The 25,544-nt window shown below is 40.2% G+C and overlaps 1 protein-coding gene across 1 annotated transcript in view; it reads right to left on the bottom strand.

Annotated features, from left to right (window-relative positions):
* MYO9A (myosin IXA) overlaps positions 1-25,544 on the bottom strand; it is a 165,339-nt gene that overhangs the window by 92,867 nt on the left and 46,928 nt on the right. Inside the window, exons 3-7 of the mRNA XM_030457120.1 lie at positions 12,223-12,317; positions 8,373-8,435; positions 7,001-7,100; positions 4,338-4,394; positions 886-983 (exon numbers count right to left, since the gene is read on the bottom strand). Of these exons, the coding sequence (XP_030312980.1) occupies positions 886-983; positions 4,338-4,394; positions 7,001-7,100; positions 8,373-8,435; positions 12,223-12,317 (413 nt within the window). The remainder of the gene's footprint in view (positions 1-885; positions 984-4,337; positions 4,395-7,000; positions 7,101-8,372; positions 8,436-12,222; positions 12,318-25,544) is intronic.

Here is a 25,544-nt window from a genome sequence, read left to right as displayed (position 1 = left end):
AAACCTCCAGAATTTCAAACCAAAAGGAACCCTGCTCATTAAATTATAGTTTGAACATTCAGACCCAAAAAAAGTACAAGATTCCTCCTTGTGTTCCAGCTACTGAGGTACTTTTTCATATATATTTTTCTGTGCTTGTTCCTAACCTTAGTAATAGACCTGTCAAATTGATTTAAACCTGCTCAAGACTTTCAAGCCAATGATCAACCTAAGAGGAATTAATTTGTGATTTTGCAGATGACCCTCATCTGAAGCAGTCAGTAGAAGGCAGGATCACAACCCAACTAAAAAGCTGTTTTTCAACCAGCATTTCCAGTGAACTGGTGAACAAAGGCCAGCTGGAAATGAAGTTGAAGAACCAGCATTTGCATGCAAAGGATGAAGTATGCTGACCAATAATCAGGATTTCTGATTTTAGATTAATGACAGGTATGACTATTCATGAACAGTTGAAAAATACTTCAAGATTCCAACTTTCCTGCAATCATTTGCAGATACATTAACTACAGTAACAATGGGAATATTTTGTTGGTATCTTTAAGTTGTTTACTCCTTTATAGTATGACCAGTCAATTGGCATTATTCATAGAGTGGTTTGGGTTGGAAGGGACTTTTAAAGACTAAGTTCAACCCTCTCTGTTGGGCAGGGACACCTTTTACTAGATTAGGTTGCTCCAAGCCCCATCCAGCCTGGCCTTGAATATTTCTAGGGATGGGGCAGCCACAGCTTCTCTGGGCTATTTCTCACCAATTATTCCTTCTCACCAGCCTGACGTGTTAGGTAGAGCACAACAGTTACTTTAGCTTAAGTCAGGTGAATTATCTCACTGACTATGGAGGTTGTATTAACTCATCATATCTTTGAACCACAGAAAACAAACTCACTGTCTGCGTGTCTTGGGAAGAAACCCCACCATCTCCATGGCCAGTTGTAACCTCTCAAAGTCATGCTTCAAGTCCTCCCCTTCCACAGAAAAGCAGTCCTGTTGGGTTCAAACAGAGAGATTAAGCACAGAGAAAAATTATCAAAACAGAACCAGATGGTCAAGTCAACAATTCATAAATCTCACTTAGGGATCTCCATGCTTTTTATCATCAATTCAAACACTTCCAATCTGGCACTGGGAAATGAGATAGCCAGGAGGCTCCACTGGCATTATGAGGAACAGCTGAGGGCTACATTGGTATATTTTTTTCCAAATAGACATTTTTGGCTAATTTTTACTGAAAATGCATCCTTAATTCCTAGGCTTAACCTCTAAAGCAAGAGGGGAATTGCAGCATTTTAACAATATGGTGAGAGAGTTCCTCAGTGTGTGACAACTAGCACACAAAAAGGATGTGAAGTAACAATATGAAGTCATGTTACACATTTCTAGGCAATTTAATCTGTTAAGTTGTGATGTATCAGGAGTTCCTATAACTAAAGAGTTCTGTTTTCAAAAAGTATTAATGTAATTTCATGCAAAATATGAATGAATTAAATCCTGGATAGGAAAGGGAAAGCTTTAAATAGCTTTCTCACTAATTTTATTCTAACTACCAAGAAGTTTTCTAAACATATGAACAGTGAGGGAACTTGAAATCCACTACATTTTATATTTCTTTGAAGTTAATGTGTCTGAATATTTTAGATTTTCAGATAATCCCCAACCCGACAGCAGTTCTTCACATTTTCAGTGAAATCCAATGGCACCCTGGACACAACTAACATTGGCCTGTATGAATATTTAGGGAACATAAATATTCCCTAAACAAGTATGTAAACTATTAATGCCAAGTTCCTTCTGCTTTGTCTTACCATGAGTCTCCCAATGATTACAGATTATTCTCTTACTTCGTAGCTCTTATTTAATACTTCTTCCCATTGCTGCCTCTAAAAACTGCCGACCTCTGAACCAAAATCAGTTCAACTGTGCATCACACAATACAGTGTTATCTCAAACCTCAGAATATTTTTCTAATACTTAAGACACTTTCTCGAAGTTAATCCAGGTACATCAATTAAAAATTATAGCTGCAGTTGCAGTGATAATTAATCATCTGTGTCCACATAGTTTCGTTCAACCCCTTGTCTGTGAATTGTATTTACCACATGAGCAAGCATACACAAATTAATTCTGAAAGTCTGCACTCCACAGAGTTATGTGAATACTACACTAAACATCACTGAACAGGTACCAAGTAGCCACAGGATGATGACTGTTACTTAGTGCATAGAATAAATCATAAATACAGAAAAATGCAGACTACCTAGAAAAAAGATATTTTATATTATCAGCTTTGTCTCTCCAAGCACCTATTCATCCCATTCCATAGCAGCATTAGAGAAATATGCAATTGATCACAGGCAGAAATTCTTATTTAAGGTACCTATTTCACCACAGGAGACTACTCAAACTAACTGTCCTATCTCCTCAACTAGCCAGAGAAGTTCAACTGGATAAGGAAAATAATTTTTTTTTACAGAAGGTTCTCAGGGACAACAATTGAACATCTTAGGGACAAAGTGCATTTAGAGATGTGGAACAGACTACTGAAAATTATCCATTCTAACAGACATATCAGCTTTTTATCCAAAGGAATTATCCAAAGGAATGCATTGAAGACAACCCCACTATCTATCTGCAAGAACATTCAGAGATCAGCAGGGCAGTTATTTACACCATAAAATACCAGTAAAAGAAGTTCTCTCTCCTAACTCGAGCCAAATGGTTTCCTCTGCCACTACACATCCATTGAGGAGACCCTGGAACAGGTTCAAAACCCATTATGGTGGAACCTGGAGCCTGCAGGACAGTAACATCCCCACAATTTCTGCAAATAAGCATTTTTGAAAACTTTTCAGAAGGAGTCCAAGGGTCACTTTTAGTGACCTCCATATTCCAGGAGGCAATTTCATTTTGTGGCATCATCCATCCAAAAGTATGTCACGAGGTCAAGAGCGAAATACCATAGACAACTCCAAAGTAGCACAATTTACCCCAAAGGCAATTTAATTAGTGATTTACATAAGAACTGCCAAACTCATTAATCCGCATGGAAAGGCCTTTTGCAAATTATCGACTTAAAAGCAGATGCTCTCTGCTGTGTTTCAGTTCTGCACTTTTTCCTAGCAGATGATAAATGGATAATAATTATTTTTAAAAATTGAGTTTCTTTGATATACAAACATTACAAAGTCTGTGCCCACACATTAAATTCATAATTAATATTCTGCTGGGGCAATTAGTTTCTCAGAAAAAGTAAATCGCCTGCTCACTGTCGTCACATTAAAGCAATCCATGGATTTCCACAGAAAGTTTAAGAGGATATAAAAAATAGCAGTTCTCTCTTAACTGGACATCTGCAGTGGGTTGAGTCTGTGGTTAGTGGGAGAAGTTCAGGATGTTTTTAAGAGTGCTGATGTATTAAGGATGCTAACACAATCTTCAACATTTTTAAACCTTGAGGAGTTAAACTCCCTTTCCCTCCTCCCCTCCTAAAGATTCTGCAGCTGAGATCTTGCTGTGAAGACATTTATTTAGCCCAAGTGAATCCCAGCTCCTTCACAGATTACCTCTTACTCTTCCAGACACATCAGCTAGAGTTGGACAACTATTAAGCAGACAACAAGATTAGCAGGAACAACATGCAGCTGATCTGAAACATGCTTCCCCATGCAAGACAAAGCCAACAAGAGACCAATACAGACACCCAGAGCATGTCACCAACCAAAACCACCACCTCTGACTCAAGTTCACAGAAGGAGATGCTTCCCCGTTCCCTTTTTTGGGTCAATCCAGTTGGAAAGAATGATCATTTCTCCAGAATTATTTTAGGAGAAGGAATTGTTTTTGTCTTCAGAATAATATCAGGATTTGTTTTTCTCACAGGTGTTTAGGGGGATGGTTTTGGGGTTGTCTTTTTTTCCTCTGGAAGCTGGAGAGCAGATACACTGCTACAATCACCATCAACTGATACATCTGCTAAGGCTTCAAGATTTGCTGCTTAATCAGAAAGTACTTCCAATTCTCACATTGCTGCCTTATCACATCTTCCATAAATCATAATTTATTATAACAAGAAGGAAGAAAAAAATCCCTTATTTTGCTAGAACTTGATGACCATATCTAGCCCTTGTAGAAGCTTTCCAGGTGGAAGGAACCAAAAAAGGGAAGGAAAGAAAGTACATGTTTTGTCACAATCATCACCATTGCAAGGCAGAGGAAAGGAGAAAGCAATTAATAGGTTAAATCCTGACTTCATTTTCTGCTCAGGTCTTGGTGCACCTAACAAATTCAAGTGAGCAGCAGCCCTGCACCAGCAACACAGAAGACATGGGTACTTGTACTGACCGGCTCAGAGTCATAGCAATAATCATCCCAGCTCTGTTTGAGGGGTTTCTTTGTCATCTGAAAGCAAGGCAGACCGGGTTAAGCAGTGTTCAGACCCAAAATAACTCCCACTACCTGCTTTGTAACCAGGGCAGTAACACTGACTTTCCAGGTAAAATAAATATTGTTATTCTGCATTGTCATTCCTTGTTTATTGATTTTTTTAAAGGTAAGATTTATGCTTTTGCATTCTGATTCCTGCTGATAGTGCTTTCAAGACAGTGAGAACCTCTCATGAATTAAGCTTAATGAATTTTAAGATCTTTTATTTTTTCTCCACCGTTGGAGGAACCTTTGGTTTGCCTAGAGTTGAAGAGCCATTGATGGAAAATCACACTGAAGAGCAGACTTGTTTCTACTCTCAGTCTCTGCTCTAGACACACAGAAGTGCTGCAGAAGTGTGATTCTCCATCCCATTTGAAAGCAACACTTGAAAGCTCTTTAGGAATTTGTATCCTTTTCCAACCAGACAGAGATGGAGTTGCGTGAAGTAAAAGCACACGTCAGTGACCAGTCCCAAGAGGGAGAGACACCAAAGTTCATGATGAATTTACAATAAGGATCTAACTCACTATTTCAACATGGATAAATGTGAACAATCATCACAGAAAATATTCAGCAAGGTGCAGGGTATGCAATGGTAGGTGTACCTGCCACTGGCATGAGACATGGAAAAGTCATCCAAAAATCAGTGGATAGGTTAACTAAATTTGCTAAAAAAAATATTTTAAATATTTTTCCCATAACTGCTCCCTGTATTTGTATATCAACAAAATAACAACGTGTTTTGGTGAAGTATCTGAACAGATTATTTCTTGTCTGAAATGCAAAATGCACATTTGTTTTGTATAATTTAACGTGAGCTGAGGAATCTGGGAGACTGTAAATAACACTTGACTCAAGGCCTGAGTCAGCCCTTGAGTTAAAGGTCCTGGTTCAATATTTTATGGCTTTTTTATTTTAATATTTAATTTTTAAGCACTTAGGTTCATATCTGAGCTCAGTTTCTCCCATTTAAAAGGGCAGGGATTTCTCTAGGACTCATTTAATAAGCTGCTGTAAATGCCCAGGGATTATTTTATTACTTCCCTCTTTTATGTTTCCAAAGTTTCCTTCCCTATTCCTCCACTTCCTATTTTTAGTCCTTATTTGCCTTTTTCCCCTTTGCCTGTGAGGCACAGGAAAGCAGTTACTGCACTGTCAGAAAGCCTTAAAATGAAATGATGCCCTCAACACATCTCAAGAAACAATTTTCCAATAGTTATCAGTATCAATCACTAGCTCTTATTATTAATTTTTTACAAATTACTGTAACAAACCCCTTACAAATTCTGACTTTCACTACTGTTCATACATTGTGCTTGGGCAAGCCCAGAGCCTACCTTCCCTGGATGCACCTCAGCACCCTTCTCCAGCCTGCATGCCCACAGCACCCTAATTCAGATTAAAATAAAGATTTCAACTTAAATTATCACATTCCTACTACTTCTACACACTTGGGATTTAAAATTTTACTTTGCTTTTACTTTTTTTTTAAAAAAGAAAGGCTATTATTAAAGCAATGCTTTGGACTAACACAAGACTATTAGATTGCCCAACCATGAATCTGACAAAACATTCAACCTTGGTGTTTTACTGCAAAGTTGTGAAGATCACACCACGTTCCCCAACCAGGACTTGAGGCACAAAGAGGGTGAGCAAAAAGCTTCAGTTCTTATTATGTTACTCATTTGTGTGACTTTCTTGATCCTGCTATGTGTTGGGTGGAATCATGAATATTACAATAGCCTACTTCAAAAAGATCTTTAAAAAGCTCTGGGTAACTGAGATGTATTCCAGAGTTAAATTCTATTCTAGCAAGATTAAAGGCTATTTGAGTTGCACTATGTATACAAGCTTCTGTCTGTCTCATGGGTTAAATCATTCTTTATTGCTAATCACTTTTCAGCTCCAAGAAAGTTGCAATTAGTTAAAATCAATGTAATCTAACTACACATTCCTACTTTTTTTTTTTTTTTTTTTTTTTTTTTTTTTTTTGTGAGCTAAAGTCAGGTCTCTATTCACAGGCATCAGTGGGACACCGCATCCTAAACACCTGAAATTATCAGATTTTCCTAAGTCTGAGTATATTTGGCCATTTCACTCATTTTTAATTCACACATTTTCAGTGATTGCTTGCTTTTATTTGCATCAAACATTATATTGTTAAATTCAAAGGATCATGCTCACAGCCAGCCATGAAGCTACCAAATTAGGACCACCTCACACAAGATGTTGTATCCTGAAGAGCTACTAGGATCACACATTTTCCCCTTTTTTCCTAGCTCAGCAGGTGGATGTTAATGAGTAAATGCCATTCACACAGTTAGAGGTAAATTAATACTGCTTCTCCCTTCAACAAGTAAAATCACAATATATTTAACATACCCCAGGTAGTGGACAAAAATGAAAAAGACTTATTTATCTTTTTCATACTATAAGGCATTCAGATTGCCAATGCAGATTAATTTCCAATGATGGGAGCATTAAGGCAGCCCATCTTTACTACTCAACACATTTATTAGTATGAAATATCAGCAGCAGAAAAGGCAAGACAGTGTGCTGTACTCTTAGAGTATTCCCACCTGGTTGAGGTAATGATATTCCTCAGGCTGCTTCAGATGAAATGCTGATCTCTCCTCCTCGCTCGCTCCTGCCAGGAGGTAATAAAATACATGGTAGTTTCTGGTGACAAATAAAAAAAAAAAAAAAAAAAAGGTGTTAAGACTTCAAAACAAACGACAGCATTAAGCAGAGCAGCGCAGGTAAAACCCATAACCTGATTTTCCAGCTTCCAAATTCAGACCCAAGCACTGTTTAGAAATGGCCTATACCCATTTTGCAGTGACATAAGAGACTGAATTAAGCACCAGAAAATGAGATTGCTCTTCTCCATCCAAGGACATCCACTGCCCTAGATTTTACTGAAAGAATTCTCAGCTGATGTGGTCACATTTTCCTCTAGAAAATGTAATGCCTACATATTTATTAGAATCAAAACAACATATTTCCTTGCAATGCAGAAACAATTATTATTTTCAATACTTTCTTCCTATTAAAAAGCTAACAAGTTTGCAGTCCTGTAAGACAGAATGGAAAAATCTTCCATTTTTACAGCTGCTCAAATATTCCAAATACTTGAGTACTACTAATGCTAAAACCACCCCAAACGACACAGACTTCTTTTGCTTCAAGACAACTCCAACACGGATTAACACTACGAGCATAGCAGCACTTCTAAAATTAAAACTTCACTTTTATGTTGGATGCTTGCCAAGAGGAACCAAGTTTAATCATCTTACAACACCCAGGAGTACATTTGTCAAGGCTATCTATGCTATTTAACTTCAAGATCAGCCAACAGGCATTCAGGAAAACTTCTCACACAACATCTGCCCCAAAAGGAAAAGACAGACAGAGAGTGTCAAGAGTTGAAAGAAAAATAGAAGAAGCAAATCTATTTAAAATCAGAATAATTACTGAGAAAAGTATATGTAAATAACACTTTGCAGTTAGGAAAGAACGACCTGAACTTGTTTACTATGTAATCTTAGCTTTTTCTTGAAGCCCTTCTGAGAGGGTAATTGTGTCATACAAAATTAAAAGACCATCTTCCCACACACACACCCAAATTAGATATTAAATAGCTTATAAATTGCACAAGAAAACAAATGGTATGTAATAATCCATATGCCATGAATCATGAAGACAGTGGGAAATGTAAGTCAAGGACTGTCAATAAAATAAGGAGTTGATTTTCCCTGGGCAGTACATTCCTCCCCAAGCAGCAAAGACTGAACTGCATCATTTCTCTTTGAAGCACAGGGTAGGAGCATGACAAACCTGATCTCCCCCTTATACCCCCCCTTATTCCCCAGGGTATAAGCTCTCTGTGCCACCTTATCAGCATCTACAGAAGTCAAAATCAACCCTGTAGGTGAAAATCCAGGGACCTACCGTTCATTGTGCTCCTGATAGACGAGTCTTGACTTCTCCAGGAGGTACTTTTCAACATAAGCTCTGGAAGGGAAAAAAGAAAGTGTTACTCATTGACTCAGTAGTCAACTTAACTGCACACAGCTTTACCAGGACTCTTCTGTCTTAGTATGCACAGAACAAAAAAAAAAAAAAAAGTTTGAGCCTTGTTTCACTTTAGTTATATAAATTTCTTCCTAGGCAGAACAAGCCCAATATTATGTTCGGCTTTTGAGGTTTTTCTGGCTTGGCACAAAGCCAACACTAACTTGGATATGAAAAACATGCTCTCAGCTGCATTAGCCTATGGGCGGGGAGTGCATGGGGAAACTTGGACAGCACCAAAGAATCTCAGATACCTTTTTAATCCAAAGCAAAATAAAATCACTTGCAGACCAACATTTGTGCACACAAGAAATACATCAGGGTGCAAAAGCTTGCAAGATAAGATTTAGCTGCAGAATAGGTCGCTAAGTCCTCATTCCCTCATCCAGAAAAGCCACTTCTCAACAAAAACTCGGGTTATTAACTTGTGGCTCCACTCAAAAAATAAACAACTGCAAAAGCTCCTTCTTGGAGTTTACATTCTATCCTAAGAGTCTACATTAAAAATGTTTAATTTACATATTAAATACTTCTTTTCAAGCTTGCAGAGGAAAAACAAGCCTCGACAGGTTCTGTCTTCCAAACAATACTAACCAGTAATGATAGGGATTTAGAAGCCAGGGCTATAATTGGCAGTTTTGATGACGTAGTTGTGCTCTTCCAGCTACAGACAGCTGGTGATGTGGCACCACCATCAGCAGCCACGTACGAATGGGGACACCCAAGGAACCTTGGGCATGGTAGGACATGGAAGTGCCACTACACTCATTTCTCCATCATGGTCTCCAGATGGGGAAGACAGGCCTATTTATTACTTGCCTCTCAATAATTCTCCCCTCCTTTTGGTAAAAAGCAAAAGAAAATAAATCATTTGGATGTGGGGCAGAGGTTTTTTCACAGCTCCGTGGAGAGGCTACAGGCAACAGCACATCAACCCCTGGTAGGATGATTTGTCTGGACAGGAGGAGCAAAGAAAAACAGGCAGTACTATTAATCTGTATGACCTGCACCAAAAAGGTTTTGTTTTATTTTATTTTGTCCCTGAGAGGCAGCTGAGAATTGTCTGTGGATATTCCTCATCAACCAGGGTTTCTTTGTAATCCCTTTCTAACCCAAAACCAGTTTTTCCTTTCCAAGTTAATGCCATAAATCCATTGCAGGCTCTGTGAGCAGATGAGTAAAAAAGGGATCCAAATGTCCCAGATCCCACTCCCACCCCCAGGCAGCAGGTAAGCAGTCTGCTACACAACAACCTGGATCACATCCACCATGCTTGGTATTTCACCCCTTCCCCTGTGAATTCTGCTCTTATTATAGACACTCCCCCTCACAAAATCATTCTCATTAAATAATTTAGGTCGGAAAGGTCTTCTAGAGGCTATCCAGTCCAAACTAGTAAGTTTAAATCTGGGCAAACTAAAAAAAAAATTAAAAAAATACACATTGCAAATATTTTCTTTTTATTTACTGTTGTCAGTTATGTCAAATCTACCTTTGTGAGTCAAGAACAGGAGTTCTAAGAGTACTATTTCATGTCAAATACTCATTTAAAGATGCTACAGAGCCTGTACTTAGTGTGCCAGGTAACATCACCTGAAATCTGAAGCTGAATTTCATATAAAAAAACAACATGCAAAACCCCCAAGTGCAGCATGTTTCAAAGCCCCAGCTCATGAGATTTGAGATACAGCCTCCTGCCACTGCAGAGATTTACCCTTAGACCAGTGCACTGTTGTTTTTAATTAAAATGTCTCCTATCTGGCTCTTCTGCAATTTTATGGAGCGTGTCAGATCTCGAGGCTTTTGATCATCTGACGAGGACTGAACAGGTTGCAAAGACCTTCCTCCAGAACTGGCTTATCATCGAGCAGGACATAATAAATTCAACCAGCCTTGTGGGAACACACTTAACTGGAGCCATTGCTCATGCTCCATCAATTTTAAAGACATCTTCAAAGACTTCATTTCATGGGGTGGGGTTGGCTGCTACTAAATCTCTTGGCTATTACAGCTCTTAAGTTTAAATTTGCTTCAGGTTTTGGGGTCATTATATGCATAGGGTTTGTAAGCAATTATCCAACTTCTATTTTCAATCTCTGAACAGAGCAAAATTCTCATTTAACAAAGCAAATCATATGCAGAACACAGGGTGATAATAACTCTGGTTGTGCTTAAAATCTATGCTACGTTTTTTAAAAAAATAAAAAGTACTTGTGATTTTCTTGGCAAGGCTATGGAAAAAACAGTTGTGGTCTTTAACATCAGGAACAGCTCACAGTTTTAAAAATGTCTTTGTTTTCACAGGGGCAGCAATGCAAGCTTCTAGCACAGGACAGTCACAGCGACCAGAGACCAGGAATGTGGTTTTTTGTTGTTTTTTTTAAATAATCCTCCTTTTTTATAAACTTGAGCATACAAATACAAGGTTGCTTACACCTATCGGCCAAGTATAAATAGAGGCTGCTTCCACAGAGCTGACAGAACATGCCAAGATAACACATTGTTAAGGAATTTGTTGGATTCTTAATACCCTGAATTTCAGCAGGCATTAAAAAAAAAAGGTTATCCTTTTAAGAGAACTGTTCACCAGAAGTAAAGAAGGGGGGTGGGGGAGGTGGGAAAGAAAAAGAACATCAGCTTTGACGTAGGATGAAAAAAACAGCAGGAAGGTACATGGAGTACTCAAGCTCATTTTAAAAATTAATGGCAGCTCTTTGTGTGATACTGTTCTGCTGGAAAAGAAGAACGAAAAATAACTTAAAAGCAGTTCTCTAAAATAACAACAAAGTCTCAGCAAGAGCTCTCTTAGCTAGCTGCAGAAATTATACAACCTCTGGAATGCCACTTTGACTCTTCATTTTTCCAACCAAGTTAATTAACCTGGACAAAAAGCAGGCTTAATGAAGCCCTGCTCACTTAGAGGCAGCTTGAGGGACTGTGATGACCTGATGATGCATGAATTGTTTAAAGCCAAAGTGAAAGCCAGGCTCAGGTAAGCCCACCCAGAAGGTTTCAACCATCAGCTTCCAACCAAGCAGCACTTCTGCTGCACTTTCCCCCAGGAGAAAGGAGTTTTGAGTCGCAGCCACACATCCTGTGAGCTTAGAGGAGCAGAAGAGATGCTGAAATAAACTGAAAAGAACCATGATGGAGACAAGCATCCCAAAGGAAAAAAATAACATGCCTTAACTGGTCAAAGACTGGGTTAGAGAGAGATTTCAGAATAGAGACAGAAACATATGGGGAATTAGTGATCAAATGAGTGTTGCTCCATCAAAACTGCAACAGGCAGCTGGAGATTAACCCTGCCTTAGTTTTCTTCTCCTGAGCCTGAGGAAAACCAGCTCACTCAGCCTCTACTACCTGTCATATGCTCCAGCCCCCTAACCCACCCTACCCCAAACTATCCCCGTTCCTGCCTTACCTGCTATCTCAAGGGGAAAGATTCCATTTCAGCTTAATCATGATTAAGGAGAGCTCAGCTGGCTTGAATCCAGCTCAGGTGTATTCACACTTCAACCTGCAGCTCAGATACACCGACATTCTCATTCCAATGGATTTAAATATTCTAAAATATATATTTTTTTCATTTCCCCCACTCCATTTTGCGAAACAAAGTGGCTAAAGAAAAACGAACATCTTTTTCACATACCCCCTCCAACAACCTATTTGGGCTCCTTGAGCACGCAGGAGCACGTGCAGCATTTTCAACCCACTTCCCACTTACCCTCGCACGGTGCCCGTCTCTTGATAATTCACTTGAATAAATTTGCCAAAGCGACTTGAGTTGTTGTTATGGGCTGTTTTTGCATTTCCAAAAGCCTGTGAAAAGAGAGAGATGCTATCATTATGTTCACAGAGCCACAGCCTTACTTCAGTTATATGCACATCACTCACAACTTCACTTTGGGGATTTGGCTACAGTATAATGTATTAAAAGAAGATGGTGAAAGTCAGTTGAACGGTCTACAAAATAATATAAGGAGCTTCTGGGGATCACATCCACTTTCAAGTTGGTATTCATGAAGGGCAGATGAACACTGTTTCAAAATAAAGTGTTAGCTGTACAAAAGAGATTTAATATTTGAAGTTATTACAGTCTCCATTAAGGCTGGCTCTAGCCATTTAAATAAATATAAAAGTACACTGCTCCAACTAGACACTAAATGTTAATGAACTAGAGGAAGCTGCTTTTTAATTATACATGGAATTAAGGGAAAAAATGCTTTGAAGGCTACTCAGATGTTAGACAATGTCATATATAGCATCAGTGCAACCCAGAGAATTTTCAGCATTTCAGACACTGGCGTTTCCATTTGATGCTGTTGTCTTTTCCAAATCAAATTCCTTTAACGTCTTTATTATGCAAAGCTTTTATTAAAACCCCGACTTACTGAGACACCAAATACAGACAGACATTTCTTGCCATTCAAATGAAATCTCTGAACAGAAGATTATTGGGAACCTGTAAGAACTGCAGTTCAGCTTCACTGACAACTGGTATTTTTCAATTGTGCCTAAATCACTTTTATTATAATAATGATTCTATAATCCCGTACACGGTAACAGAATCTGTCAAGCTGCCACATCCAATTAATGTTTCCTTTATTAAACCAGTTTCATTAATCATTTACTTTTTCTTCTAAGCTAAATTTATTTAATGTAGTTATAGGCAAGATAATTTTTAAGTGTTGTTTGTGTATTGATGTTGAATTACAATTACAAATACATTTTGGGTATCAGATAGCTGAGCTTCATATCAGAGCTCAACTCTGAGCTCCCAATAGATTTATTCCCCATTCAGCTATTTATTAGAAAAGATTAAAAGGGCTTTAGATCTATAATCTGAAGCTTTTCAAATGACCTTTCCAGATTTAACTTTGCAACTAAAAGTAAAAAATAAAGGGCAAATTAAATGAAACCTTGACGAAAAGGCATGCGACATCACCAGTACCTGTGTGATGCATGCTCTCACACCTGCTTTTATCTTACCAGGCAGATTTTTTGGCATTCTGGTTAGATTTAATCATTTATGAACCAAAGGAGGTTTGCTAGCAGAAAAATGACAAGAAAATGATTTTTTCTCCCTCTATTTAAATACAGGGATTTGTTTCAACTCAAGTTGTTGCATATGAATTGGCTTTAGTTGATGAAACAAAGTCTGGGGTAGCTGAAACCTGCCAAGCGAGCAGATCCTACTGGAGAGAGAATTCCTCCAGACACACAGCTAGGAAACACACCCCTACCAAGGTTTCACATCTTTTCAGGCTTCTCACCCTCATGTTTGGGTTTTTTTGCTTATTCAACCACAAAGTCCTCTCCACAACTAGCAGCCCCTTCTTCTACTGCACCTTCAGGAGTGCATCAAAGTATCCACGCCCCCGGGTGACCACCAAGGCCCCTCAAGTTCTCCTGATGATGAAAATCCATACTCTCCCAAAACCAGGCATTTTGGCATCAAAAAATGGAATGATAGTTAACATTTCCAAGGACTGACCTGTCCTCCATCAGGTGTGCCAGTGAGCAGACAAACCAAGGTTATAAGCAGGATACACTGAAATTTCATACAACAAAGCACATTACCATAGATTTTCATGTTTGCTTATAAAAATACTGATTATGTTAAGAATATTTCCCTGCAAGACAACCAGTTGCAACCTAAGTCATCACATGAAGGCCATGAGATAAATTTTCTATCACCTAATTAATGCTGTTCCTTTGAGGAGAAATGAGCCATCAACATGAACTCAGACTAAATGGACAGCATCATGATTTTATTAAACTTTTCATATAATTTAACAAAAAATGGAAACAAAAAGTTTGGGGGTTTTTCTGGTTCAGTTCCCTCTGCTTATTTCTAAAGTGGTAGCTCACAGAGAAAAATAAGGCTGATTTTTAGGATTTCTTTGGGAAGAGACTTACCCAGGATAAAATAATTTTTATTCTGTAATGTTTAGAATCAGGAGAAAATGTTTCAATACCAGGAGTGAGGAACTGCAAGAGCCCTCTTTCATTTATGATCTTTTTTTTTTTTTCTGGATTAATATGACAGGCCACATTATATCCTAGAACCCAAACTCCTACAGAAATCATAAGCTGTAATATCCCTCTTTCATGCATTTGCCTTTACAGCCAATATGAATTAGAAAGCTCTTTGGCTCACATCTTGTCCAAACTGAGGGCTGACTCCATGGCAAAGGCACACTGGTGGAGGGCCAACAAGTAGCTACAGAAACAACTTAATCCATTTTTGTTTGGTTTACTCACAAGGTTCCTTTAACAGAATGACTGTACTAGAAAAATGTGTGATTAATTCAATTTACACATGCCTAATATCTATACACTTTAGCAGGACATCATGTCCTCCTGCAGCCAGGGCACAATACAACACTTCAGCCTTGGAAAACACAAATGAGTTATAACGACTTCCCTAAACCCAATTATCATCTGTTGGTATCACTTCCCTTTACTAACTCATCGATTCAAATCTGTTGAGCAGCTCAACAGACAAAATTCCCTAACAGCATTCCTAAAATTCTCAGGGAGACCAAAGCTTTTACTGGCCAGAGCTCAACATTTTGAAGGAAACAAAATTCAATACGTTCCTCTGTAGGAGCCCAGCATCCCTCTGGACCCGGCAATGGTGATTCAACAGTGAAAGGAGCAGCCCGCCCTCCTCCTGCCTCCTACCACCTTCCTGCACAAAGAGATGCTTATCATGGATGGCAGGGGAAAAAAAATAAGAATTAACAGTTTTATGGCTAAATACTTCACGTTCCTCCTCCCCTGATCCCGAAAGACGATGGTCTCTTCATTTTGGAGTCAATATTAATGCAACCTGGATTAATTAGATTACAGCCAGAACTGCATTAATTTCTTTGCTTCAATAAGGTTATTTTACAAATGCCTGCAGCTAGGAAAACACAGCAGCAACTTGTCCTCGTAGGGCAATGGCAGTAAGATCCTGCTATATAGATAATCCTAACTGAATATCATTCCCAGGAAAAATAATAGTTGCACTCCCCTCTAGAAGAACATTTACACCTCTTTGTGGAATGAAAACTTCTGTGGTGAGAGCACTAGTGGAAAAACGTGCCTTTGATGGTATATTTAAGGTCCCAAGCCCTGGCCATCTCAAACAAGCCTCCAGCCCTCACCCTTTAGAGTAAAATAAAGACTGCATTTTATCTTTGGTAGAGAAAACTAAAAACGTATTCCCAGACAAGTGCTTTAAAATGGTTTTCCATCTACTTCAAATGTAAATTTAATTTTTTTAGAAAGCTGTCCCATGAGTGTGTGAAGAAAAGCAAGAAAACTACCTAAATGCCAACACTGGCCATGCCATTGTGGAATAACTAAATCAATAGTTCTATTCCATTGTCAGGCACTGAGGGACTGGGAGCAAGATACAGTCAAGCCTGGGACAATACTATAAGTAGTATATATAGAAAAGAGCCTGCTGGAAGATGGGTATTCCCTGGTTTGCTGTGAATTCTGGGAAATCCCCCACACAAATACAGACTGGGAGGAGGAAGGACTGCAGACAGCCCTGAGGAGAAGGACTTAGGGGTGGTGGTGGACAAGAAGTTTAACACGAGCCATCAGTGTGTGCTTGCAGCCCAGAGAGCCAACCATGTCCTGGGCTGCATCAAAGGGGAGGTGATTCTCCCCCTCTACACTGTTCATCAGACCCCATCTAGAGGACTGTGTCCAGTTGTGGAGTCCCCAACATCAGAAGGACACAGAACTCCTGGGAGGTGTCCAGAGCAGAGCCACTCAAATGCTCAGGGTGCTGAGCACCTCCCTGGGAAGCCAGGCTGAGGGGTTGGGGTTGTTCAGCCTGGAGAAGAGGAGGCTCCCAGGGGAGCTCAGAGCAACCTTCCAAAATCTGAAGGGTGATGCAATAAAGCTGGGGGAGGGCTTTTTGCACAGGGATGTAGGGAAAGGACAAGGGGAAATGGTTTCATACTTGAAGAGGGGAGATTTAGGTTAGGCATTAAGAAGAAATTCTTTAATCTGAAGGTGGTGAGACACTGGCACAGGTTGCCCAAGGAAGCTGTCTGTGGCTGCTCCATCCCTGGAAGTGTTCAAGGCCAAGTGGGATGGGGCTTGGAGCAACCTGATCTAGTGGGAGGTGCCCCTGCCCCAGCCCATGCAGGGGGATTAGAACTGGATGATCTTTAAGGTCCCTTCCAACCCAAACGATTCTATAATTCTAATGTTGCCATCAGCTATGAATGACTTTGTAACTGGGTAAGCAAGGTGGCAACTGGGAGTGTCAGCCTGTGATACAACAGCCAGGGAAATCAGGTGCTCATCTGAGCGTAACCAACTAAACAGAGTATTTGGGAACTAAATCCTTGCACACCCAGGTCTGGCAAAAGACAAAAAAGGGGTGAAGAATCCATGTAATGTGCAAAGAGTCCAAGCCTTAAAGCACGGGGACTGTAGTAAAGAAAAAAACATGGGAGAAGCCTATTTACCATCAAATCCATCATCATAAGGCCAAGGTTAGATTGATACAGCACAAACAATGTCTGGGAGGATTCCATGCATGTGTCAGGTATCCACTGGTGTGCATTTCCTACAGTTTGTGTCAGAGAATCCTAGCAATAGGCTTCCACAAAGAGTGGTGGCTTTAAACATCACCTGTTGTTTATTTCCAGATTTGAAAGCTATTTTTCCCACTATTCTGTACACTACATTTGAAAAAAAATGATAATCCTCAAATGTGTTTATTCCAATTAAAAGAAAAAATACAGAAAATAATAACAGCATCTTGAAATTTTGTAATTTTAATATCTTTTTTATGTAACTGAGAGATCCACCAGCTTTATAACTTTGTCTCTTGCAGTTAAAAATTCCAGTTTGCACCCGGAAACATTAACAGCTGCACGGTAAAAGCAATTTTTACTTGTTTTCACCAAACCTGCAACCAAGATCCCAGCACTCGTCTTCTCTTGTTATATTGCTTTTTAACAGAAATATATTGAATTACAACCAGAACAAGAAGTGCATCTAGCCTACTTTAACTGGAGCCTTGCTAAATCCCTCCTCATTATTGTTGCTTCCTTGGGATATACTTTTTAAATCTGCAGCTCACTGCCTGATAAAACCTATCAACTTGAACTGCACTGCTACAACTGCACACTTGGAGATACCTCCCCTAGCTTTTGGTTTCCATCAGGAACCCTAAAAGCCACCTCTGTGCAGTAGAGCCCAGCAGAAGCACCAAAGGCAAACAGTGGGAGCAACACCTTGAGTTCTTGTGAAGTAAAATAGCTTGTATATGAATCCTTTAAGGTGTTGCCCTGTGTGGCCAAGTAATACCTATGAATATCTAGTTTATACTAATTAAATAGGAATTCAATTGCTGACACCTCATTCTCTCAGTCTCTTGGTTGAGAGTAATGTTCCATGCTGCCTAAGGAAACCATCAATGCTTTTTATGGCAGAAAGCACAAACCACAAAGTATTCCCAGTGTTCACACTGCAATGCCTGGGCAGTGCTCTCACTGGCCTACAACCCTCAGCTGCCAAACATTGACCTTTCACATCTTCTAAAGGTTTCTCTTTCATTATATTCTTCTCTTCAGCGAGACACCAGAGCACATTGTGGAGCCAAACCCCAATTTTCCATTTCAAAGCTCAAAGGTGACAAAGCAGTTCAAACATGTCTATGATAACAAAATTAATTTATTTTTTTCTCTCTTACAAATTGATAATGTTTTTCCACTATGTTCAACAAAAAATTCTCTCAGTTGTTAGCATGAGAAGACTACTTTGAATGGCAAATGTGAGTTTGGTAAGACTACATACGCACATATATATATATCTAAATTTTCCAAGTCACTCACCTATATCTGCATTTATATACAACTTAAACCAATCCGCAACACCTTAACATGTATTGCCTCTCAATGCATCATCCTTCCATATAGACAGGACCCATGGCATCTCCTGGCTGGCAGCACACAGAAGGTTGTGTGAAATGAAATAACTCAGCATTTTTAAAAGAATATATTTGCAAAGCTCCAGCTGCTGCTCTACCACAAGAAAAATAAAAATAATACTTAAAAAAATAGTACTAGATGTATGTTTTCCTCCCTTGCAATACGAAACCGTTGCAGGTAAAACAAGACATTAAAGCACTTGGTTCCCTTGCTTTCCATCCCCCACCACGGAACCTTTAAAATGTGTGACCTGAAACACTTCAGACAGGCAAAGTCCAGAGGGTAAAGATATGTGGGCAGTGCTCCTGAGACCCTTTTTCCCCCTCCTGCCCACATGGACCTTCTGGAGAACAGGTCCATACAGACAGGCTCACAAACACTGCCTGAAGCTCCAAACCCATATTTTAAGGGGTCTCCCTTCTCCAAACAAATGTATTATTTGGTGCATTTAAGAACGCTGAAACTCGCTGTCTCTTCACACTCTTGTGAACAAGGATGCACCCTTCACTATGCAGAATTAAACTGAGCAGTATTTCAGTATAAAGCACATCAAATACTTCATTTTGTAATTATGTGTGTCAGACACAGTAATAGCCCTGCCTGCTTGTAATGGAACTTACGTATCACATGCTACTAACATAACACAGGCTATGAAACAACTTTGAAATCTTTTTTTTAATTTTATTTTTATAAGTGGTTTGTGCCAACTAAAAATGTCCTTACCATTGTAAAATATTTGCACTAAACCTACCTGGCCACAGCAAACCTGAAACTATTCAAGGGCTGCAATTCCCTCTCATCACTGAATCCAGTAACCATCCCGAGACAGAGCAATTAACCAACCAACTTTTTGCAGTGATTAGGCTTAAAACACAGGGTCAGTTAAGACAGCTTGTCTTGGTGCACTTGGAGTTCATGCTGCCTAGTTCAAACAGGGGAGAAAATTACCTCTAATGGGAGAGGCACTGATTTGGAAAAGGTTTTAGGGGTCAATTTAATTGACCAAGAGAAGTGCCAGTGCACGTAATGGAAATATCAAAAGCCCAATCAAATACATTTACAGAGTAAGATACTCCAGATAAAGTACTATAAAAGTCATTACAACACACACTTGTTCAGGGTAACATCTGCATTCCTGGCTAGAGGCTCAGAATACTCCTCCTTCAGCAGGATATTTCTCCTTTTCTCAAATTTAAACATAGGATTAGCCTGTTTCAGCTTCTTCCTTTCCAGCAATGCTCCAGGGAATGAAAAAAAAAAAATAAAAATTAATAAAAGGAATTCCCATGTAACCACAATGCAACAAAATAAAACCCCAAAACCCAATTAAAGCCTCCTGCTTAAGTCCTCTTCCCAAAGAGGGACAGATTTCCTGCCCAAGCACTGTAATGGGAAAAAAATCCCAGCTCAGCTGGCAGGCACCAGTACGCTGGTACGGCTGGATCCTGCAGGCTGAGGCTGCCAATCCCCTCAGGTCTGGCTCACATCACTGGTCCTCTCCTCATATATATATTTTTTTTTTATGTGTAGGGTGGACGGCCCTGAAGAGAGAAGCCAAACGCCCATGTTTTCCAGCAAGCTCGCAGCCATCAGCCAACAAATGCTCTGCTGGAAAAAAGAAGCTTCAGCCTGGATTCAGCTTTGGATTTACAGCAGTATCCCAAAATGAAGCTGGGAAGCTTGGTGTTACTACAGCAGTCTCTCCAACTTGGGGGATGCTTACAGCTCACAGGGTTTATGTTCTCCATCCGAAAAATAAGTTTTACTACATCAGATGCAGATGAGCAGCGACTGGCAGGTCCCAGGACCATGCAAAATCTCCCTAATCAGAGCTTCAAAAGATCTTTTTCACACTGATAGAGAAATCAAATAATCACAGAGCACTAAAATGACCCGTTAAAAACAAGTCATGCCTTAAGGACAGACTCTACACTTCCCCAGCAGGCAACACAAGGACCATAAACGACCACTATGGCACAAACAAAACAGAACACGGACAGATTAAAAAAAATCTAACATGTATTTAAACTGACTGTCAAGTAGGTTATATTAAATATTGTATCATCAAGTCACGCCATGACTTCCCCACCTTGCATAATCAGTTTTTAAGGAGTTAGATCGAGTGGAGTGATGTAGCACTGCCATTCAAACCCCTCTGGATGGGCTATAAATCTGGATGGGCAGTGTGGCAGGATGGGGGCTGAGCTCCATCACTTTAAACCAACTCTTATTGGAACTGATATGGCAGCTCACGTCCCTTCAGCCAAGGAACAGATGAGAAACGCAGCCTCAGGATCACCCTTTTTCTCAAGGTTGAAGCTTTTAAGTCTCCAGAGCTGTCGATAACTCATATCCCACCCACCACGAAGCCACTGCTAAAGAAAAGATGACCTCTTTCCAAACGCAGACAAACATCCACCTGTTTCAATGCCCTGCAGAAGAAAGGGGATCAATCTCTGGCTCTGAGGCATCTTCCACAGCTTTTTCGTGCTTATTAGTCCTCATCCTTGGCCCTGCATACTTCCACAAGTAACACATTTTGGGTCTTTTTGGCCAGAAGCACGTTGTCCCAGAAGCACTTCAAATGCTACAACACATGACATCCCAAACCAGGTACTTTTTAAACAAAATGTAATTCCATCAAACAAAAATACTCATGCAGAAGATTATGGACAACACTGTAGGGCAATACATTTTGGTGTATGCAAGCTCTTAGCTCTGTTATTTTTTGATGGCTCTAGTACCACTCAGAAGAGCTCACTGAAGCTGTGACTCACTTATTTTAAGAGCTGGTGATACCAGTTTGGCATTGCTGACAGCTTGCCCAAGCCCAGATTGTGCCTCTTGCTGAAACACTGCTTGCTTCAGGTGGTGAAGCTGTGGATCTTCAGCCTGAGGACAGATCTGAAAACAATCCATGAAAGTATGGAGAGGTCTTCTTGAAGGGAAGCATCTCCAACACAACACCAACCTCAGCCAGAGCCAAGAGCCACTGCCTGGCATGGAAACAAAACATCACCCTCTGGCAAGACTCCAGGCCCTTGGAAAAGCATCTCCACCAGCTTGCATCCCTCCTCACCATCAACCACTTAATCAGGTGGAGATATCCCTGATTAGCCCTTGGACACTCTCCACTCCTGAAGGAGGCCTCCAAAAGTCTCTTCAAAACCTTAGGTTTGTTTTTTTGCTGTTGGCTGCTTTTTGTTGGTTTTTTTAAGTTTTGGTTTGGTTTGGTTTTTTAAATAATGACTGCACACCAGACCATAAATGTTCTTAAAAAGAAGTTTCAACTTCTCTCTGTATACTTGGATAGCCAAAACAAACAAAACCAAACCAAACAAAACCAAACAGACCCGAAGCATTCACTGCTGTGGACTTCACACAAGTTTTCCTGCAGTTTTGTCACCAAAATCAATGCCACAAACTGAAAGGCAGTAGAAAGTGTCCCTACTGTAATGCCTCCCCCATCTGGAACCTCTTAGCAGAGGCACAGAGCCCTTGTGTATATTTTACACACATATTTTTCCTGTTTTTCCCAAGAGAAATATGTGTAATGAAGAAAAACAAAAACATGTTAGCAGCAACAAAAGCATACCACTGAAATACGAGACCCAGCTTGGCTTCTGCCTCTGTTAGCCTTCCTTTTAGACCTCAGCTACTTTTTTGCTAGTTGCAGACAAAAAATAATACACATCCTCAGCTGCAAAATAAAAACAAAAAATATCAGAGCTCTGCCATTAAATCAGCACATAAAACCACTGTTGGTCCTCTGACATAAGTAAGAACAAGGTTAAAAGTTAGTATATACATCTCCGGCCCTTCCCAGCTCTTCTGTGGGATTGTATAAATAATCTGCAACTCTTCTTGAAGCAATTCCAAAATTTCAAGCACTATCGAACTCAGCATCAAATTTCCCTGCATCAGAAGCAGTTCAGATTACTCCCTTACACCACAGCAGCTCTGCTGGGCTGATGTTTTCCAGTGCTCACAACGTTTCAGTAGCTGCAGGGCAGCTTTGGATGCCTCGCTGATCCATAAACATATCTTTGCTCCTTTTTAGCACAGTCCAAACGGTGAAACGGGAGCTTAAAAATGCTTATTATTAAGTATTGGTGCTGAATAACAACACCTGAAGGAGCCAGCCTGCTACACAGCACTGCAAAAAAAAATCTCACAGGATTAACGCCTAGCATTGAACAAAATAACTTTCTTATCAGTGACCAGAATATTCGATAAGTGCCAGGAAAAACAATGGCTCACACTGATTATTTTTAGGGAGCAAAAGAGAAGTTTGAAAAAAATCAGTGTATTCCTATCAGGCATTTGTTTTGGGATAGGATGCAGCTGTTTAAACAGGTATTTTCAGCAAAATAGACAATTTAAAGAGACCCATCACCTTTTCAAAGATACTAAATGGGGGTATTTTTGAGGTTGTGATGGAGACTTTTTTTCTATAAATTGAAAAAGCTTCATCTGGGGATAAACGTGACACCACACCATCCACAGCCTCCAGAAAAAGGAGAAGCTGTAACAGGAGCAGGGAGCAGTCAATGTCCTGTGGCATGAGTAGGGCACAGGATTTGAATGCAGTTTGTCATGCAAGAGGTGTCCATGCAGAGAAGCAGCTTTCACATCACAGCTCACCCTGCCCAAACCATCTATTTAGCTTTGCACAGCATTCTACCAAGCCTGTAGTTCTGAGAAGAGTCTTTGCCTTTCTTTGGTTTGTTTTTTTATTTGGTTTTTGGGGGGTTTTTTGTTTGTTTGTTTGTTTTTTAATTAAAAAAAAAAAAAGCCCTGAACTAATAAACTTAAAGGAAACATGCTGAGATTTTGTAGTCCAGGTTCAGCCCTGGAAGTTTTTAAGGCCAGGTTGGACAGGGTTCTGAGCAACCTCAGCTAGTGGGATGTGTCCCTGCTCATGACAGAGGGGTTGGAACTGGATGATCTTAAAGGCCCCTTCCAACCCTGAAAATTCTATGATTCCCACGCAGCAGAAAACACTGTGTAAAACTAACACAGGTATTTTTCTGTTGCCTGTCTTTTTCTCTGCAAAACGTCGAGTTTGTTGGGAGCGTGTTCCCCTGCTTTTCAGAAAAGGTGGGAGCCAAACCAAGCCCACTCCTGGAGTGCCAGCATGGTGTGGTGACAATGCCAAGTCCTTGCTGCTCCTTCTCCCCACAGGAAGATGCGCAGTAGCCCTTCAACATCCACCTTGGCCGAGCAAGAGACATCATGAAGTGAGGACTCAAAAACACCTTTGTCCTGTTCCATTTCTTCATGTAAGTATTTAAAAATGTAGCTTGAGGCTGTATCTTCCATTAATGGGAAGGATTTTTAATAACACTTCCAGTGTTATTTTGTATGGTGGCTGCATGCATCCAATACTGATGCAAGACATCACGTACTCGAGCACCAAGGAGCAAAAATCCTGCACAAATCACACACTTTGCATTGGAGATGTGACCCAAAATGGAGGAAACCAAAGAAGGGAATGTAATCCCAATATTTAGAGCAGTATCTGAGAGACAATGAACCTCTTTCTGGGATCTCCCACCCTCCAGTTGCCAGCCATCTTTCAAATTTCACAGCAGCTGAAGTCAGGGTCCTCCCAGATTCAGCTCACTCTGAGACCATCTCCAGAGCTCCATGCAGCAGAGAAGGGGGAGGAGGATGCTTAAGGACTATAGCAAAAATTAAGGCTGCAAAAGCATTAAAAAACATTTACCTCCACAATTTCCTTACTCTTTGGCACCTGATGTTTAGTAGTACATCACCTTTTTACAATTTTTGCTTTTTAGAAGAATCTAGCAAACGCTTGAGTAACATGAACATGCAGAACTGCATTCAAATGATGAGATGTTGAGAAAAAAAGGTGTGTGATGGATGGACAGACCTGCTCAGAGTAAAGGAGCAATGTTCTGTTTGCTGTGCTGAGAGCTGTGTGCAAATATTTCCTGCTACACCACTCTGCACAGCTGGTCCAAGAGAAATGCAGACAATCCATTTGGAGAATTCACAGGGGCATTGCTTCCCGGAGCAAATAGCAATGGCAGACCTTGCTCTCCCATTAATCTTATGCAAATAATCACTGCTTCATTAGAGTAAAAGCTGAATAAACGCTCTTCAGTTTTTCTGTAGAGCTGGTTTCCAGCAGACAGGTACTGCACATCTGGGTTTTTTCGGTTTTTTAACACCTTTTCTCTTCAATTGCACCATGGTAAAACCCCTCTGACTGCTCCCCACACTGCAGATATTCACCCAACCCACTCTCTCTCCATCACCGTGTAATTAAACAATATGTGCAACAACTCCTCTCAGCAGAAAGCTGTGAGCTCTGCAAGAGCACCATTTAGATCAGCATTGGTTCCTTCCAGTTGGGAAGAATCACTGTGGTAATTCTTCTTAACTAAATATTGATTAATAAAAAGAAAAATCACAACCTGATGTATAGCAGCTGCTATGGGATGCAGATAGAACTAAGAAGTTTTGTTGACCTGTGTAATATTAGCTTTAAGCAGACTGGCTGGAAAAGCTAGAAAACCCAACAAACTTCAGAGAACACATCTGCCAGGCTAAGACAAACTCCAAGGCTCAAGTACAAATTCAGAGCATTTTTTCTGAATTTAGCAAGAGATTAGTCAGTTGAACTCAATGGGAGAAAGGCATCTTTAACCAGAGGAGCTCAGGGATGGGGAAAAGAGAAGGGGGGAAAAAACCCCACTCCCTGAGCATCAGCAATTTATAATTTATAACCCGCAGAAAACCACATTTTCATCTATTATTTGGAAGCAGGTGGTGACCAAACACGTAGCAACAGACTGGAATAAAGAGTGGGCTGTTACTAACTCCTCTTGCTTTGCGAAAAAAACCCCAAGAACCAGCATTTGAAGTAGAAGTGAGGGCACTCCTGTACTTGCCCCCAGAGCCGGAGAGGACCACCAGAGCATCCCTCCCTGCAGGACTGTGGGCAGGAGAGTGATGCCCAAAGGCACAGTCCAGCTTCTCCAGCTATCACTCACACCACCTTCACCAGACACAGGGCTTCCAGAGAGTGAATGTGGCATTATGTCTCATCCAAGACACAATTTTTGTG

The sequence above is a fragment of the Calypte anna genome, chromosome 10 (assembly GCF_003957555.1).
Source record: "Calypte anna isolate BGI_N300 chromosome 10, bCalAnn1_v1.p, whole genome shotgun sequence".
Taxonomy (NCBI): domain Eukaryota; kingdom Metazoa; phylum Chordata; class Aves; order Apodiformes; family Trochilidae; genus Calypte; species Calypte anna.
Note: the sequence above shows the minus strand (reverse complement) of the source record. Positions and strands in the feature narration are given on the sequence as shown.